The sequence below is a fragment of the Nerophis ophidion genome, linkage group LG19 (genome assembly GCF_033978795.1).
Source record: "Nerophis ophidion isolate RoL-2023_Sa linkage group LG19, RoL_Noph_v1.0, whole genome shotgun sequence".
Classification (NCBI taxonomy): domain Eukaryota; kingdom Metazoa; phylum Chordata; class Actinopteri; order Syngnathiformes; family Syngnathidae; genus Nerophis; species Nerophis ophidion.
In genome coordinates, this window is record NC_084629.1 from 41,013,997 (window position 1) to 41,033,631 (window position 19,635).

At 41.3% G+C, this 19,635-nt stretch overlaps 1 protein-coding gene across 1 annotated transcript in view; it reads left to right on the forward strand.

The window, feature by feature from the left end:
* chn1 (chimerin 1) overlaps positions 1-19,635 on the forward strand; it is a 78,893-nt gene that overhangs the window by 29,557 nt on the left and 29,701 nt on the right. Inside the window, exons 2-3 of the mRNA XM_061880007.1 lie at positions 11,789-12,619; positions 15,079-15,163. Of these exons, the coding sequence (XP_061735991.1) occupies positions 12,365-12,619; positions 15,079-15,163 (340 nt within the window). The 5' untranslated portion in view covers positions 11,789-12,364. The remainder of the gene's footprint in view (positions 1-11,788; positions 12,620-15,078; positions 15,164-19,635) is intronic.

Here is a 19,635-nt window from a genome sequence, read left to right on the forward strand (position 1 = left end):
CTTGAACTCCTCCACTTGGGGCAGGGTCTCCTCCCCAACCCGGAGATGGCATTCCACCCTTTTCCGGGCGAGAACCATGGACTCGGACTTGGAGGTGCTGATTCTCATTCCGGTCGCTTCACACTCGGCTGCGAACCGATCCAGTGAGAGCTGAAGATCCCGGTCAGATGAAGCCATCAGGACCACATCATTTGCAAAAAGCAGAGACCTAATCTTGCGGTTACCAAACCGGAACCCCTCAACACCTTGACTGCGCCTAGAAATTCTGTCCATAAAAGTTATGAACAGAATCGGTGACAAAGGACAGCCTTGGCGGAGTCCAACCCTCACTGGAAATGTGTCCGACTTACTGCCGGCAATGCGGACCAAGCTCTGGCACTGATCGTACAGGGAGCGGACCGCCACAATAAGACAGTCCGATACCCCATACTTTCTGAGCACTCCCCACAGGACTTCCCGAGGGACACGGTCCAATGCCTTCTCCAAGTCCACAAAGCACATGTAGACTGGTTGGGCAAACTCCCATGCACCCTCAAGAACCCTGCCGACAGTATAGAGCTGGTCCAATTTACCAGTAACGCTATATTGAATTACTTGAATGATATGAAAGATATGTCTTAGAAACATCTGATCTGAAGTTGTGAAAGTCTAATTTTGACCAAAGTTTTGGGGGGAAAGTATCAAATGAGGTAATCCACATACTTACTTATGGGTGTATTGTTTGTTTTTGTCCTTTAATGAAATGTTTGCAACACTTGTGTCAAAGGGAGGACCAACTTATATATACTCAGTCGAAACAGAGTCTGCAAAGGTCAATTTAGGACCGTCCCTGGCAATATTGGTGTTCTAAGCATATACTTAACGGGAGACTCCCGAAATTCAGCGCCTCTCCCGAAAACCTCCCGGGACAAATTTTCTCCCGAAAATCTCCCGAAATTCAGGCCACGCCACCTCCAGCTCCATGCGGACCTAAAGTTAAATTTAAAATACCAATGATTGTCACACACACACTAGGTGTGGTGAAATTTGTCCTCTGCATTCGACCCATCCCCTTGATCACCCCCTGGGAAGTGAGGGGAGCAGTGAGCAGCAGTGGTGCCGCACCCGGGAATCATTTATGGTGATTTAACCCCCAATAACAACCCTTGATGCTGAGTGCCAAGCAGGGAGGTAATGGGTCCCATTTTTTTTTTATAGTCTTTGGTATGACTCGGCCGGGGTTCGAACTCCCAACCTTCCGATCTCAGGGCGGACACTTAACCACTAGGCCACTGAGTAAGTAAGCTGAGTGAGGACTGCCTGTTTTCACGCCCACTTTCCCACAATATAAACAGCGTGCCTGCCCACTGACGTTATAACTGGAGAATGATCGAGGGAGAGTTCTTGGTTTCTTATGTGGGTTTATTGTTAGGCAGTTTCATTAACGTCCTCCCAGCGCAGTAACAACACACAACAACAGCAGTCACGTTTTCGTCTACCGTAAAGCAGTTCATCTACCGTAAACAGCAATGTTGTGACACTCTTAAACTGGACAAAACTGCCATTTACTGTACATGCATATGTGACAACAACATCTACGGCTTTTACATCAGTGGTTCTCAACCTTTTTTCAGAAATGTACCCCCTGTGAACATTTTTTTAATTCAAGTACCCCCTAATCAGAGCAAAAAATTTTTGGTTGAAAAAAAAAAAAAAGTTAAAGAAGTAAAATACAGCACTATGTCATCAGTTTCTGATTTATTAAATTGTATAGCAGGGCAAAATATTGCTCATTGCTCATTTGGAAAAAAAGATTTAAAAAATAACTAAAAACTTGTTGAAAAATAAACAAGTGATTCAATTATAAATACAGATTTCTACACATACTGCGACGAGGTGGCGACTTGTCCAGGGTGTACTCCGCCTCCCGCCCGATTGTAGCTGAGATAGGCACCAGCGACCCCAAACGGAATAAGAGGTAGAAAAATGGATGGATGGATAGCTGTAAATATACTCCTCCCCTCTTAACCACGCCCCCAACAACGCCCCGACCACACCCCTCGCCCAACCCCCGACCACACCCCCTACCTCCCGAAATCGGAGGTGTCACGACAAATTTCTTCCCCCCTACAAAAACCTCCCCCGCCCCATTTACTTCCGGGGTCATGATTAATACAGACGTTTTGTTAACGCTATATTATAAAACAGCATTCACGTTTTCATCTACCGTAAAGCAGTTCATCTACCGTAAACAGCAATCTTGTGACACTCTTAAACAGGACAATACTGCCATCTACTGTACATGCATATGGTTAGAAAAATAGTGACAGAGAATAGAAAAAGGATGGACAATTCAACCCTTAACTCAACAATGAGCAGATCAGTGTTATGTGTATGTATGTGTAAATAAATGAACACTGAAATTCAAGTATTTCTTTTATTTATATATATGTGTGTGTGTGTGTGTGTGTGTGTGTGTGTTTGTGTGTGTGTGTGTAGCTAGAATTCACTGAAAGTCAAGTATTTCTCTTATATATATTTATATGAAATACTTGACTATTAACCACGCCCCCAACCACACACCCCGCCTCCCGAAATCGTAGGCAAGTATGTCTAAGCAATAATGTTAACCCTTTTTTTATTTAGGTTTCAGTTTTTTAATCAGACTTACATTTCATTTGATGCATGTTTTGTACAAAAACATCCACTGGTCCAGTGCAATGGACCAGTGGATATAGTTAATAGTGTGAGAGTCCAGTCGATAGTGGATCTAACATAATAGTGAGAGTCCAATCCTTAGTGAATCTAACATAATAGTGTGAGAGTCCAGTCCATAGTGGATCTAACATAATAGTGAGAGTCCAGTCCATAGTGGATCTAACATAATAGTGTGAGAGTCCAGTCCATAGTGGATCTAACATAATAGTTAGAGTCCAGTCCATAGTGGAGCTAACATAATAGTGAGAGTCCAGTCCATAGTAGATCTAACATAATAGTGTGAGAGTCCAGTCCATCGTGGATCTAACATAATAGTGTGAGACTCCAGTCCATAGTGGATCTAACATAATGGTGAGAGTCCAGTCCATAGTGGATCTATCATAATAGTGAGAGTCCAGTCCATAGTGGATCAAACATAATAGTGAGAGTCCAGTCTATAGCGGATCCAACATAATAGTGTGAGGGTCCAGTCTATAGTGGATCTAACATAAGAGTGACAGTCCAGTCCATAGTGGATCTAACATAATAGTGTGAGAGTCCAGTTCATAGTGGATCTAACATAATAGTGAGAGTCCAGTCCATAGTAGATCCAACATAATAGTGTGAGAGTCCAGTCCATAGTGGATCTAACATAATGGTGAGAGTCCAGTCCATAGTGGATCAATCATAATAGTGAAAGTCCAGTCCATAGTGGATCAAACATAATAGTAAAAGTCCAGTCCATAGTGGATCTAACATAATGGGTGAGAGTCCAGTCCATAGTGGATCTAACATAATAGCGAGAGTCCAGTCTATAGCGGATCCAACATAATAGTGTGAGGGTCCAGTCCATAGTGGATCTAACATAATAGTGAGAGTCCAGTCCATAGTGGATCTAACATAATGGGTGAGAGTCCAGTCCATAGTGGATCTAACATAATAGCGAGAGTCCAGTCTATAGCGGATCCAACATAATAGTGTGAGGGTCCAGTCCATAGTGGATCCAACATAATAGTGAGAATCCAGTCCATAGTGGATCTAACATAATAGCGAGAGTCCAGTCTATAGCGGATCTAACATAATAGTGTGAGGCTCCAGTCCATAGTGGATCTAACATAATAGTGAGAGTCCAGTCTATAGCGGATCCAACATAATAGTGTGAGGGTCCAGTCCATAGTGGATCCAACATAATAGTGAGAATCCAGTCCATAGTGGATCTAACATAATAGCGAGAGTCCAGTCTATAGTGGATCTAACATAAGAGTGACAGTCCAGTCCATAGTGGATCTAACATAATAGTGTGAGAGTCCAGTTCATAGTGGATCTAACATAATAGTGAGAGTCCAGTCCATAGTAGATCCAACATAATAGTGTGAGAGTCCAGTCCATAGTGGATCTAACATAATGGTGAGAGTCCAGTCCATAGTGGATCTATAATAATAGTGAAAGTCCAGTCCATAGTGGATCAAACATAATAGTAAGAGTCCAGTCCATAGTGGATCTAACATAATGGGTGAGAGTCCAGTCCATAGTGGATCTAACATAATAGCGAGAGTCCAGTCTATAGCGGATCTAACATAATAGTGTGAGGGTCCAGTCCATAGTGGATCTAACATAATAGTGAGAGTCCAGTCCATAGTGGATCTAACATAATGGGTGAGAGTCCAGTCCATAGTGGATCTAACATAATAGCGAGAGTCCAGTCTATAGCGGATCCAACATAATAGTGTGAGGGTCCAGTCCATAGTGGATCCAACATAATAGTGAGAATCCAGTCCATAGTGGACCTAACATAATAGCGAGAGTCCAGTCTATAGTGGATCCAACATAAGAGTGACAGTCCAGTCCATAGTGGATCTAACATAATAGTGTGAGAGTCCAGTCCATAGTGGATCTAACATAATAGTGAGAGTCCAGTCCATAGTGGATCAAACATAATAGTGAGACTCCAGTCCATAGTGGATCTAACATAATAGTGAGAGTCCAGTCCATTGTGGATCTAACATAATAGTGAGAGTCCAGTCCATAGTGGATCAAACATAATAGTGAGAGTCCAGTCCATAGTGGATCTAACCTAATAGTGAGAGTCCAGTCCATAGTGGATCTAACATAATAGTGAGAGTCCAGTCCATAGTGGATCTAACATAATAGTAAGAGTCCAATCCATAGTGGATCTAACATAATAGTAAGAGTCCAGTCCATAGTAGATCTAACATAATAGTAAGAGTCCAGTCCATAGTAGGGCCAGCAGGAAACCATCCCGAGCGGAGACAGGTCAGTAGCGCAGAGACGTCCCTAACCGATGTACAGGCGAGCGGTCCACCCTGGGTGTAATGATCGGACATTACTTTAGTATACGGGAGCATCAAAACTTTGGAGGTGGTGACACCCCATTACAAGCAGATCGATCATGGATCTATCGTATTACCGTTGCGTTGCGTGGGTTCATTTATTTATTGTATAATTCCACAGTTAAAAATTATAATCAGGAGCGCCACGCACGGATGGTCCGATGGGGTATTCATATGGATATTAAAGTCCCTCATTATAATTATATTGTCTGCGTGCGTCACAAGATCAGCATCAAACTCTGCGAATGTATTGTTAAAGTCCAAATAGGACCCAGGGGGGCGTTATATAGCAGCCAGGTAGAGAGGCAGCGGTGCGACAGACCTCATAGTAAGCACCTCAAATGATTTATATTTATTTCTTAGGTTGGGGGTAAGGTTAAGGTTTTCACTGTATATTAATGCAACCCTCCCACTCCTTTTAAAATTCAATAAACTGATCCAAAACTATCCTAAATCAACCCCACTGTTAGCAATATTGTTGTGATCCACTTTCCGGATCACATTCTTATTTTGGTTTTTGAGTCCTTTTGTGTTTTTTGATTGTTTTGGACTCTCCCAGTTCCGAGTTGTGCACTTCCTTGTTTGTTCCGTTACCATGGTTCCGTATTAGTTCCACCTGCTACTTGTTTTTAACGCGCACCTGTGTTTTGATTATTGCTTGAGTATTTAAGCCTGCCTTCCACCTCAGTTCTATCTGGATCTTTTGTTTGTCTGTTTTCTATGCTAAGTTTCACCTTAGCTTCTCGTGCCCCCGGCGCTTATATTTGGACTCTTTGACTTAGTGCTAAGTATTAGCGTTAGCTTCCCGTGCATTCGGCACGCGTTTACTTTTGTTAATTTTGTCTGTTTCGTACCAGGGTTACATTTTTGTATATTAAACCCAGCTCTTACTTCCTATTCCTGTCCCGTCTGGTCCTCTTGCATCTTGGGGTGACAACTTGCGTATCACTATGCGCTACGTCCGTGACAAATACCTGCAATAGATGCAATCAATCTCCGGCTGATCATGTCCCTATGTTCTGGTACTGCTCTAAACCTTGTTCCTTTTGGGAAGACATTTTTGGAACAATCAGAAAGTCATCCAGTCCAAACTTTTCCCTCCTCCAGTCATCATTTTCAAAATTGATTAGGCTAATTTCAATCATTTGAAATCGCATAAAGGGAAGAAGATTAAGAGCTATTCAGTAGGATTTAAGGTCCAAGCTATTGAATATGCTAAAAAGAACAGTAAGCAGCTATGTTTTATTAATATACCGTAGCTGCGTGTGTCAAATATATCAGTCATTAAAGGACTCCCGCCTCCTGGTGGTAGAGGGCGCTAATGATCCTTCTTGCGACTACTCGGCTGCAGAAGAAGTGACAACAAGCAGCGATGTTTATTTTTTCCTCTCGCTTGCACTTTTAACATGGAGGATTACATATCTAAAATAAAACAGTTTTCTAAACTGGACTCTCAATCGAAGCAGGAGGTAATAAAGGAAGATCTCCATCGAGACAAAGAGACTTTTAAAACTGAAGAAAGATAAGGAAGACTTCTATAAACAAGTTATCGATGCTTTTGATCAGAAGGAGCTGCGCATGGACTTCATTTATAAGTAAAGCTAAGACCATAATAACGTTTTTTTTTATTAAATGTGCTTTTCATGATGGTATCCTTACATCACACTCAAATTTCTAAGCGCAGGCCTAAATTTACCACATTCCTTTGGTAAATGCCGGAGTGAGAAGAGGTTTTGAAATAATTAGCGCCCCGGCGGCAATTCAAGGAAAAACGGTAATATTCAATTGACAAGATCATTTTCAAATCTGAACCTATTGGGCCTTGACTAGCATTTATTGTTGCTACAAAATCATCAGTTTTTCCCTACACTATAGCACTAAACTTTGTGCTGTTTTGTCTACATTGTTGCAACAATCATAAGGAGAAGTAAGAAAGAGCCGGATACATTGCAAAGATGTGAAGGATACTTTACTTTGGGCGTCCACCCCCAAGAGTCTCGTTTCTGGACAATTTTGAGTGCAGAGTAAATCAATCAGTCAATTACAGCTGCGTTCAAAGTGAACCACATCCTGAGAGTTGGACACGCCTTTTGCACTTAACAGCAGGCAACACAATTAGTGTAGGAAACCCCTCTCAAGTGCTCATGGTCTGAGAGGACACAATGGATCTTGCCGTCTTTTATCTGTTTGGCACCGGAGGCTCCGTCGCTGAGCAGGAGGCCTGCCATGCAAGAACTCTGTTTGCTGTCTCTAATGTTGTGATACACCTTCTGTCAGATGCCACGGATTGGTATGTCATTCTACATAAATACACTTCTCTTCAAAGCTTCTCTCTGCTCCACTCTTACAAACCCCGTTTCCATATGAGTTGGGAAATTGTGTTAGATGTAAATATAAACAGAATACAATGATTTGCAAATCCTTTTCAACCCATATTCAGTTGAATATGCTACAAAGACAACATATTTGACGTTCAAACTCATAAACTTTATTTTTTTTTTGCAAATAATAATTAACTCAGAAATTCATGGCTGCAACACGTGCCAAAGTAGTTGGGAAAGGGCATGTTCACCACTGTGTTACATCACCTTTTCTTTTAGCAACACTCAATAAACGTTTGGGAACTGAGGAAACTAATTGTTGAAGCTTTAAAAGTGGAATTCTTTCCCATTCTTTTTTTATGTAGAACTTCAGTCCTTCAACAGTCCGGGGTCTCCGCTGTCGTATTTTACGCTTCATAATGCATCACACATTTTCGATGTGAGACATGTCTGGACTGTAGGCGGGCCAGGAAAGTACCCGCACTCTTTTACTACGAAGCCACGCTGTTGTAACACGTGGCTTGGCATTGTTTTGCTGAAATAAGCAGGGGCGTCCATGATAACGTTGCTTGGATGAGAACATATGTTTCTCCAAAACCTGTATGGACATTTCAGCATTAATGGTGCCTTCACAGATGTGTAAGTTACCCATGCCTTGTGCACTAATATACCCCCATACCATCACAGATGCTGGCTTTTGAACTTTGCGCCTATAGCGATCCGGATGGTTATTTTCCTATTTGTTCCGGAGGACACCACGTCCACAGTTTCCAAATATAATTTGAAATGTGGACTCGTCAGACCACAGAACACTTTTCCACTTTGCATCAGTCCATCTTAGATGAGCTCGGGCCCAGCGAAGCCGGCGGCGTTTCTGGGTGTTGTTGATGAATGGCTTTAGCTTTGCATAGTAGAGTTTTAACTTGCACTTACAGATGTAGTGACCAACTGTAGTTACTGACAGTGGTTTTATAAAGTGTTTCTGAGCCCATGTGGTGATATCCTTTACACACTGATGTTGGTTTTTGATGCAGTACCGCCTGAGGGATCAAAGGTCCGTAATATCATCGCAGTGAATTCTCCAGATTCTCTGAAACTTTTAATGATTTTACGGACCGTAGATGGTAAAATCCCTAAATTCCTTGCAATAGCTCGTTGAGAAATGTTGTTCTAAAACTGTTCGACAATTTGCTTACAAATTGGTGACCCTCACCCCATCCTTGTTTGTGAATTACTTAGCATTTCATGGAAGCTGCTTTTATACCCAATCATGGCACCCACCTGTTCCCAATTAGCCTGCACACCTGTGGGTTGTTCCAAATAAGTGTTTGATGAGCATTCCTCAACTTTATCAGTATTTATTGCCACCTTTCCCAACATCTTTGTCACCTGTTGCTGGCATCAAATTCTAAAGTTAATGATTATTTGCAAAAAAAAATATGTTAATCAGTTTTAACATCAAATATGTTGTCTTTGTAGCATATTCAACTGAATATGGGTTGAAAATGATTTGCAAATCATTGTATTCTGTTTATATTTACATCTAACACAATTTCCCCAATTCGTATGGAAACGGGGTTTGTAGTTTTGATACCTTTTTACTTGCCCGCGACGATAAAGAATGAATTCTAGTATAATGTTGACAAACTAGCTTCCTCTGCACTGGTGTGTAAATGTTGCACTATAGTACCGGTAGTCTACAAGGGACTCTCCAACATGGCGGACATAATTGTGCCTGACTTGCAGTGCGAAGTAAAAACATGTTTGTTGTTAATTCTGGTCACAATAACCGTATTTTGAAATTGTTGTCGTTACCATGAATTGATTAACGTGGACCCCGACTTAAACAAGTTGAAAAACTTATTGGGGTGTTACCATTTATTGGTCAATTGTACGGAATATGTACTGAACTGTGCAATCTAAAAGTATCAATCAATCGCATCCCTATTTCTATGTAATTGCGGTTATTAAATTGTCTGAAGTACCGTATTTTTCGTACTATAAGTCGCAGTTTTTTTCATAGTTTGGCCGGGGTGCGACATCCGGAGTGACTTATGTGTGAAATTATTAACACATTACCGTGAAATAGCAAATAATATTATTTATCTCATTCGCGGAAGAGACGAAGAAAATGTCAGCAATCGTCACACACACGTCAACCAATAAGAATTCGGCCGGGGAGGGTCATGGCAGAAGTGCATTGTGGGTCAGGGAATGCTAACTGCTATATGCTACTGCCGTAGCTATTAAAATGGATCTTCATCGTTGGCGGTAACTTATAAAAACTGAGAAGGGCTGAACAAAAATGGCAGCGAAAAGGAAATCATGTACTGCAGATTACAAGCTGGATGTAGTGAAAAATGCAGCAGAAAACGACAATATCGGCAGTCCGATATTATCCGACATCTCTAGTACAAACCAAAGATCGTGAGGATGGTCTAATCAAATGCATGGTGATGTAGAGGTAGGTGCAGGTGATGTAGAGGTGCAGGTAATGTAGAGGTAGGTGCAGGTGATGTAGCGGTAGGTGCAAGTAATGTAGAGGTAGGTGCAGGTGATGTAGAGGTAGGTGCAGGTGATGTAGAGGTAGGTGCAGGTGATGTAGAGGTAGGTGCAGGTGATGCAGAGGTAGGTGCAGGTGTTGTAGAGGTAGGTGCAGGTGATGTAGAGGTAGGTGCAGATGATGTACAGGTAGGTGCAAGTTATGTAGAGGTAGGTGCAGGTGCAGGTGATGGCCTTTCCCAACTACTTTGGCACATGTTGCAGCCATGAAGTTCTAAGCTAATTATTATTTGCAAAAAAAGAAATACAATTTATGAGTTTGAACATCAAATATCTTGTCTTTGTAGTGCATTCAACTGAATATGGGTTGAAAATGATTTGCAAATCATTGTATTCTGTTTATATTTACATCTAACACAATTTCCCAACTCATATGAAAACGGGTTTCGTATGTTCAGTATTTTATTTAAAGGGGAACATTATCACAATTTCAAAAGAGTTAAAAACAATAAAAATCAGTTCCCAGTGGCTTGTCGTATTTTTTGAAGTTTTTTTCAAAATTTTACCGGTCTCGGAATATCCCTAAATAAAGCTTTAAAGTGCCTTATTTTCGCTCTCTGCGAAGACACTGGCCATTTCCCTGTGACGTCACACAGTGCTGCCAATGTAAACAAACAATGGGAATACCACAGCAAGATATAGCGACATTAGCTCGGATTCAAACTCGGATTTCAGCGACTTAAGCGATTCAACAGATTACGCATGTATTGAAACAGATGGTTGGAGTATGAAAGTATTGAAGAAGAAACTGAAGCTATTGACGCTATTCATAGCCATAGCATGGCTGAATAGCTGTGTTAGCATCGCCGGTAAAATGTGCGGACCAAACGATCAGGACTTTCGCATCTTTTGACACTGGAGCAACTTAAATCCGTCGATTGGTAAGTGTTTTTTTTCACATTACATGTGGGTGGAAGGAAACGTAATATAGTTGCAAATGCATCTACAGGTTATCCATACATCTCTGTGCCATGTCTGCTTTAGCACCGCCGGTAAATAGCATGTTAGCATCGATTAGCGTAGCATGTTAGCATCGATTAGCTGGCAGTCAACATCAACAAAACTCACCTTTGTGATTTCGTTGACTATCGTTGCAAATGCATCTGCAGGTTATCCATACATCTCTGTGCCATGTCTGTCTTAGCATCGCCGGTAAAATGTGGAGACACTCTGGCACATTCAATGGGGGTCTGGCGGCAGACACTTTGGCATCTTGGGGCCAGTGGTGCAACTTGAATCCCTCCCTGTTAGTGTTGTTACACCCTCCGACAACACACCCACGAGGCATGATGTCTCCAAGGTTCCAAAAAATAGTCAAAAAAACGGAAAATAACAGAGCTGAGACCCGGTGTTTGTAATGTGTTGAAAATGAAAATGGTGGGTGTGTTACCTCGGCGACGTCACATTCTGACGTCATCGCCTCCAGCGTGGTAAACAGGAAGGCGTTTTATTCGCCAAAATTCAGCCATTTAGAGTTCGGAAATCAGTTTAAAAAATAGATGGTCTTTTTTCTGCACCATCAAGGTATATATTGACGCTTAAATAGGTCTGGTGATAATGTTCCCCCTTAAGGGCTAAATTACAATAATAAACATATGTTTAATGTACCCTAAGATTTGTTTGTTAAAATAAAGCCAATAGTGACATTTATTTAGAAAAGTACCAAAATACTTTTGGTACTGGAACCAAAATATCGAATCAGGACAGGACTACAGCCCACACACCGAGCACCCACTGGCAGAAATGTATGGTTGGTAGTGAACAGAGAACTTTCCAGTTCGCGGGCGACTGCTCTTTTGTGCCATCCCACCCAGACTAATCCCTTGTTTTTAGTCCCAGTTTACACTTTTTAATGGCTTCATATTTGTGTTCTTTCAGGTCCCATCCCAGCACTGTTACGGAAGGCAATGTGATGTTCAAACTACAATCTGCTTTTAACGACCCGCCGCTCTTGCAAGTGCTCCTGTGTTGACGCGTGACTCATTCGTCGCTCATTACTGGCCCACTCCCACTCCAGCTCCCCTGCTCGGTTATCTGATGACGGTGGATTGCAGGGGGCGGGGTGGCAGCCGCCGTAGCCCTTGAACGCCCGCCGCCATTGGCTGGTGGGATCCATTTAATCGTCCGTGACTACTACAGGGTCCACCCCCTCTGCACTCCTCCCCCCTCACTCTGCCGGTCCTGACAGCATCCAAACACAGTCTGCTGCCTCTGCTCCAGGGAAAATATCAGCTCAGCACAGGGAGGAGAGGATTATCTCATCTGCATACATGTTCCGGCGGAGCCACTTGAACACGAAAGGCAGCCTTTCTTTCACTGAAACAAAACTGTGACTTGCCATATCAGGACTCTTTTTCATTTGGAAAATTCTCCATCACAATGTCGTCTGCTGAGGACTTGGTTTGAGCATCAGAGAGCGACTTCATGTGAGTCGTGTTGACGGCTGAGCCTAGGATGCCGTCCAAAGAGCCCTACGAGGCTCAGGAGGAGGACAAGTCCGTGGTGCACAGGGCCAACAAGCGAGAGGCCAACCAGGAGGAGATTTTGGCAGCCGCTCTGGGGATGAGGATGGGGCCAGAGAAACCTTCGGCCACCTTCTGGCAGCCCCTTAAACTCTTCGCCTATTCACAGCTCACCTCATTGGTCCGGAGAGCCTCGCTAAAGGAAACCGACCGACCGCAAAGATCGGAGAAAGTCCATAACTTCAAGGTGAGACTGGATTTTAAAAACTCAAGGGTTCCCTTTCCAAATGCTGGGTTCATTTCATCATGTTTGGCCCCAGGGCAGCTTCTCACGCTTCCCCTGAGGGCTATGAAACGGTTGGGGGGGGGGGGTTGCTGAGTGGGAGATGCGATTAAAAACCGAACTGTTTTGGTCTGTCTGATGAAAAGAAAATCTGTGGGGTGCTCTGTGTACCGCTGCTGGTAATTTGAGTGCCAGATGGAGAGATTAAGTTGATGGAGTGGGGGTAACGGTACTCGGGGATACACCTACCTGGCTCTCATGCTCCTGTTTTGAGTCTGCTTTGAAGCAATTGAGCGCGGAAAGAGAAAGACTACTCGGCAGGCTTTGAACCGCTGCCATCCTCTTGCCTTCTTCTTTGTTCCCTTCAAATGCTTAATGTTTCTATTTAGCACAACTGAGTGCGGTTATATTCAACAGCCAATTCACACGAGACCACAACAAACATCTTGGACCCAGATGTAGCTTCTAACCTGAAAAGTCCAATTATTATTTCTGTTTCTCTCCTATTTTGTGAATTAGATTATGTTCCATGTGAATGAACTATTTCACTTAAATTCAGGCAGGCGGCAATGAAAAATATTCACATTTATGCTAATTTTGGACTGTTCAGGGGTCTACTTTTCATGGATAAACAGTGAGTCTCTTGAGAGATTATGCACGTAAATCATGTCAACGGTCGCTACGGCAGACAACTAATGGTAGATGATGATTCGCCTGCTGCCGCCGCTGTTGACACGATACTTCGTACTGATGCGTCTTGCTCCCAGGGGCCTTACTGATTGGCTGCGCTGTCGTTACCTGGTGGAGCTGGCTGTTTCCATAGCAAATTCCATTCACGCTGGTGGAGGTGTCAAACCCTACTTTGCCTAAACAGCAACGGCGACACGTTCTTCTGGTATCACTACCATGTTTTGTTTGAACCTAATGCACACACAGATCTTATTTGTCAGTCTCTACTGGGCAAAAAAACATATTGGGGTACTTGGGTAGCTGTCTGGAATAGGCACAGTTCTACTCACTCATTTTTTATCATTAGGGACCGAATGTCCCTTTGGGACAGAGGACCCTATTATTATTATTATTCTTTATTATTATTTCGCCGCCTTTTTGAGCGATTTGACCCCCCTTTACATGCTTCAAAACTCACCAAATTGGACACACGCATCAGGACTGCCAAAAATTGCGATCGAATCAAAAAACCCAAAACTCAAAATTGCGCTCTAGCGCCCCCTAGGAGTAAAACACAGACAAAACTGCCCCTCTAAAGAAAACAGACAAAACTGCTTGTACATTCCGTTAGGAATGTCGTAGAGACATGAAATAAAAACCTCTATGTAGGTCTGACTCAGACCTAGATTTCATACGCTGACTTCCTTCAGCAGAAATCAGCAGGAAGTTGGCAAAAACCCCTTCAAAACAAACGTTTCCTAAAAAATGTAATTTTTGCCTCTTTGAGCTGTAGTTTGACCCCCTTAAAATGCTTCAAACCCCACCTAACTGGACACATACATCAGGACTGGCGAAAATTTCGATCAAATAAAAAAACACAAAACTACAAATTGCTCTCTAGCGCCCCCTAGGAGTAAAACACAGACAAAACTGCCCCTCTAAAGAAAACAGATAAAACTGCTTGTAACTTCTGGTAGGAATGTCGTTGGGACATGAAACAAAAACCTCTATGTAGGTCTCACTTGGACCTACATTTCATTCATTGACATCCTTCATCAAAAATCAACAGGAAGTTGGCAATTATCCCTTCAAAACAACAGGTTTGTAAAAACCCGTCCCCTTTTTTCAAACATTACCTCCTCTGAGCGCGTTTGTTGTGTCGGCTTCAAACTAGCACAGGAAAGAGATTGAACCCTTCTGATTAAAAGTTGATGAAAGAGTTTTTCTAACTGCTCCGGTTTTGATTTTATGAGCCTTCAAAGAAAAGCTGCGCTAATGCTGCTTGCGCTGCACCGTCTCAAGATGGGCGCTTAAAAGCAGGAAGCACCAGCTTGACCACAAAATGCATAAAAGGTCGGTACTCTGCGGGTAAAGATTTGTTGACTGGGTGAAAGGAGGAGGCACCAGTTTGACTCCAGGATACAGAGAAGGTAGGTAATGTGCAGGTAACGATATGTTTTCTGGGTGATGGCAGGAAGCACCAGCATGTATGGGTGAAAGAAAGAAGCACCAGTGTGACCCCAGGATGCAGGAAAAGTAGGTAAAGTGCATGTAAAGATATGTTGAATGGGTAAAGGCAGGAAACATCAGAGAAAAGTCGGTCCCGTCCATCGTAGCTTGCAGCTTTAATTGATATCGATTCTATTAAAAGTATTTAAATGAGTGGTTAAAGGAAACTTACATGCAAATATATTTACAATTCATATTCCCACTGTGTAACATGACCACTAACATCTATCCCTGTCCTCCTGCAGGTCCACACCTTCCGCGGGCCTCACTGGTGTGACCACTGTGCCAACTTCATGTGGGGGCTGATGGCTCAAGGGGTCAAATGTGCAGGTACAGTTTTAGAAATCACAGCTCGTTTAAAGTACAAAGTGAGCATTTCTGTATATGGGTTACTTGGTTTTTAGCGCATCTGGAGCTGGATTATTTCCCTATAATCTACAATCCCAACAGTGAAAACATTGGATTAGGGGGTTGTATAATAGAATGAGAGGAGGGCTTCAAAGCAATGATGTAATATCTATTGCTCCATGTTTGCGAGCAAAAGGGAACATTTTACATTCAATTTTACAGCTGCACTCTTTGGGGGAAGTTTGCCTATCATTCACAATACTTATGTAAGACAAGCACACCATTTTATGCCCTCTAACTATTAAATACATGTTAGCAAGAGCCTGCATATAATGAAGCCTATGGGAGTCGCTTTATTCTGCCTGTAAAGTACTTTAAAAAATATCCAAACACTTCCATCAACGTTTTATATTCACACTAGTGTATATGTAAATTAATAATGAGCACAGTCATAATATCATGTAATATTTATGTATTTTGATCATTTTAAGCATACAGCAGCGCATTGATTTAAAAAAAAAACTGCGAACTGAAGGATGTTGCATTATCCCGTTTAGATGAAGAATTAATCATGATCCTCGCAAAGACAAAAATATTGGTGGGACAAAGCGTCTTTTTGGGGCTTTTTCGCCATTTCCGGGGCGTAGTCGGCTGTCAAAATGTACCAGCTTCTTGGTATATGTTCACAGCCTTCTACCTGGGCCGTGGGACGGAGTGGCCGTGCGCAACCCGAAAATATCCAAACACTTCCGTCAACGTTTTACATTCACACTAGTGTATATGTAAATTAGTAATGAGCACAGTCATAATATCATGTAATATTTATGTCTTTTGATCATTTTAAGCATACAGCAGCGCATTGATTTAAAAAAAAAACTGCGACCTGAAGGATGTTGCATTATCCCGTTTAGATGAAGAATTAATCATGATCCTCGCAAAGACAAAAAGATGGGTGGAACAAAGCGTCTTTTTGGGGCTTTTTCGCCATTTCCGGGGCTTAGTCGGATGTCAAAATGTACCAGCTTCTTGGTATATGTTCACAGCCTTCTACTTTCAAAGTGAGAAGCGTGATTTATAATCTAGAATCAGCTTTTACGAGCTCAGAGGAGACAAAGCAGATCAATACAACAGCATAGGGGAGTTACCTCTCTTGATCAATGTGCCGCTAAAAAATACTATTAACTGATTCAACTTAAATACACAACACAATAAAGAAGTATTGGAGTACATATCCCCAGTTTTAAATTATGTATTTTTGAATTGACTGCAAAAAAGACGCAAAAAAAACTCTTAACGTTAGCGCTTATTTTTTAAATTTTTATTTACCTTATTTTTCAGGGTGCGACATATACTCCGGACCGACTTATGTGTGAATTATTAACACATTACCGTAAAATATCAAATAATATTATTTATCTCATGCGACATATACTCCGGACCGACTTATGTGTGAATTATTAACACATTACCGTAAAATATCAAATAATATTATTTATCTCATTCGCGGAAGAGACGAAGAAAATGTCAGCAATCGTCACACACACGTCAACCAATAAGAATTTGCCATGGGAGGGTCATGGCAGAAGTGCATTGTGGGTCATGGAATGCTAACTGCTGTATGCTATATGCTACTGCCGTAGCTATTAAAATGGATCATTTCATCGTTGGCGGTAACTTATAAAAACTGAGAAGGGCTGAACAAAAAATGGCGTTGAAAAGGAAATCATGTAGTGCAGATTACAAGCTGGATGTAGTGAAATATGCAGCAGAAAAGGACAAGAGGAAGCGGCGCATACCTTTGGAGTTGGCAGAGTTGTTTAGAAGCGACATCGAGGAAGAAGATTTCATGGGATTTATGGATTAGGAGTGAGAGATAGTTTGGTAAAGGTATAGCATGTTCTATATGTTATAGTTATTTGAATGACTCTTACCATAATATGTTAGGTTAACATAGCAGTTGCTTATTTATGCCTCATATAACCTACACTTATTCAGCCTGTTGTTCACTATTCTTTATTTATTTTAAATTGCCTTTCAAATGTCTATTCTTGGTATTGGGTTTTATCAAATACATTTCCCCCAAAAATGCAACTTATACTCCAGTGCCACGTATATATGTTTTTTCTCCTTTTTATTATGCATTTTCAGCCGGTGCGATTTATACTCCGGAGCGATTTATAATCCGAAAAAAACGGGTATTTTTTTTTTTTTGTCCTGTCCAGCTTCTCAGGCAAATCATATAGTTATGCCCTTATCGGCTGTACACATTTACTTTACATAAGAGAAGTGTGGGTTACTTCTAGGGATGCACCGAAATGAAAATTTGTGGCCGAAGCCGAATAAAACTTAAACGCTTGGTCGAAGGCCGAATACCGAATAATGAATGCAGTTTTTAACAAATTTTTGTATATGTCATAAATAGCCTAGAATAAATATTTAGACATGTTTTTCAAATAAAGTATTTTTTTTATTAAATATTGACATTTTTTTAATATTCCAGTAGCCTTTGCTTTTCAAAAAAAGCACAAAGTTTTTCCATTTATATTAGGCCTTCAAACAAAACATGCATTCCAAAGAAAAACAAGTGCATTAAAGTGGATAAACCCACAACAAATGAATGATTGTCCTTTTGGCAAAAGTCTGCTTAGCCACAGTAGATATGCTAATAATGTAAACAGAAGGCTCAAGTAAATCTCAATAAGTGTGAGCTTGTAACCTCATACACTTATACAGGTAGCCTACACAACAGGCTAATAATGTAAACAGAAGACTCATGTAAATCTCAATTAAGTGTGTGCTTGTAACCTCATACACTTATACAGGTAGCCTACACAACAGGCTAATAATGTAAACAGAGGCCCCACTAAATCTCAATAAGTGTGTGCTTGTAACCTCATACACTTATACAGGTACACAACATATCCCAACATCACCGCGTCAAAAAATTGCGTCACATGCCACTATTCGGCCTTGTTCTTGACTCATTCCACCGAAGGCCGAATGTGGCTTTTTTTGCCATATTCGGCCGAATATATTCGGTTACCGATTAATCGGTGCATCCCTAGTTACTTCTCTTGTTGCCTTATTTGTATTTGACTTCATTAAATGTACTTATATTATCATTTGTTGCTGCTGGTCTGGAGCAGAATGGGATAGAAAGAGGAAAAAAAAGGAAGAAAGAGGGGGAAATTGTGGGGATAAGAGGGGGATAAAACAGAGAGACAACAACAGCAAACACAACAATAACAACAAGAGAGCAACATCAGCAAATAGGATATGTACAAATATGATGTCAAAAGTGATAGCAAAGAAGCAGTTAGTGAAATAAATGATAATACATAAATGAGCATTATTACACTATACGATATGCAATACAAATACCAACAGAAATAGCGCTATTGATCATGAATGATAACAATAATTTACCTCTATCATCAACATTAGCGCTTATAATAACAATATCGCTAACACCTGGTTAATATGCAGGTCACAAAATGTAAATTGAGTATTGTTGGTGCTTTTGTTTGTTTTTGCCCAGTAGATTTAATGGTCGGAATGGACATAATTACTTCTGTCGTATGCAGACTTTTTTTTTATGATATGAAAAAGAAAGACAAACTGTATTCAGGGGCGGGTGTCCCTTTAGGACAGAGGACCCTATTGAATTTCTAAAGTTTTATTATTATTATTATTCTTTATTATTATACCGCCGCCTCTTTGAGCTGCAAATTGACCCCCTTAACCTGCTTCAAAACTCACCTAATTTAACACACACGTCATCAGGACTGGCAAAAATTTCAATCTAATCAAAAAACCAAACCTCAAAACTCAAGTTTGCGCTCTGGCGCCCCCTAGGAAGAAAACACAAACAAAACTGCCTGTAACTTCCAGTAGGAATGTCGTAGAAACATGAAACAAAATCCACTACGTAGGTCTCAGTTAGACCTATATTCCATCCACTGAGACCCCCCGGCTAAAATCAACAGGAAGTTTGCTATTCCCACTTCAATACAAAAGTTGGCTAAAAAATGTCGCATTTTTTTCAAACATTATCTCCTCTGAGGCCGTTTGTCGTTTCGGCTTCAATTAAGCACAGAGGAGAGATTGAACCCTTCTGATTAAAAGTTAAAGAAAGAGTTTTAATTACTACCCCGGTTTGGATTTTATGAGCCTGCAAAGAACCATTGCGCTGCTGTTGTTGTCACAAAATGGCGGCTTTCTGCTCAGAAAAAAACTGTAGGACTGCCATACACACATGAAACAAAAACCTCAATATAGGTCTCACTGAGACCTATATTTCATACACTGACCGCCCCCAACTAAAATCAACAGGAAGTTTGCTATTCCCACTTCAATACAACAACTGCATTACATTCATTATGCATTAGAGCAGGGGTCGGGAACCTTTTTGGCTGAAAGAGCCATGAAAGTCAATTATTTTAAAATGTATTTCC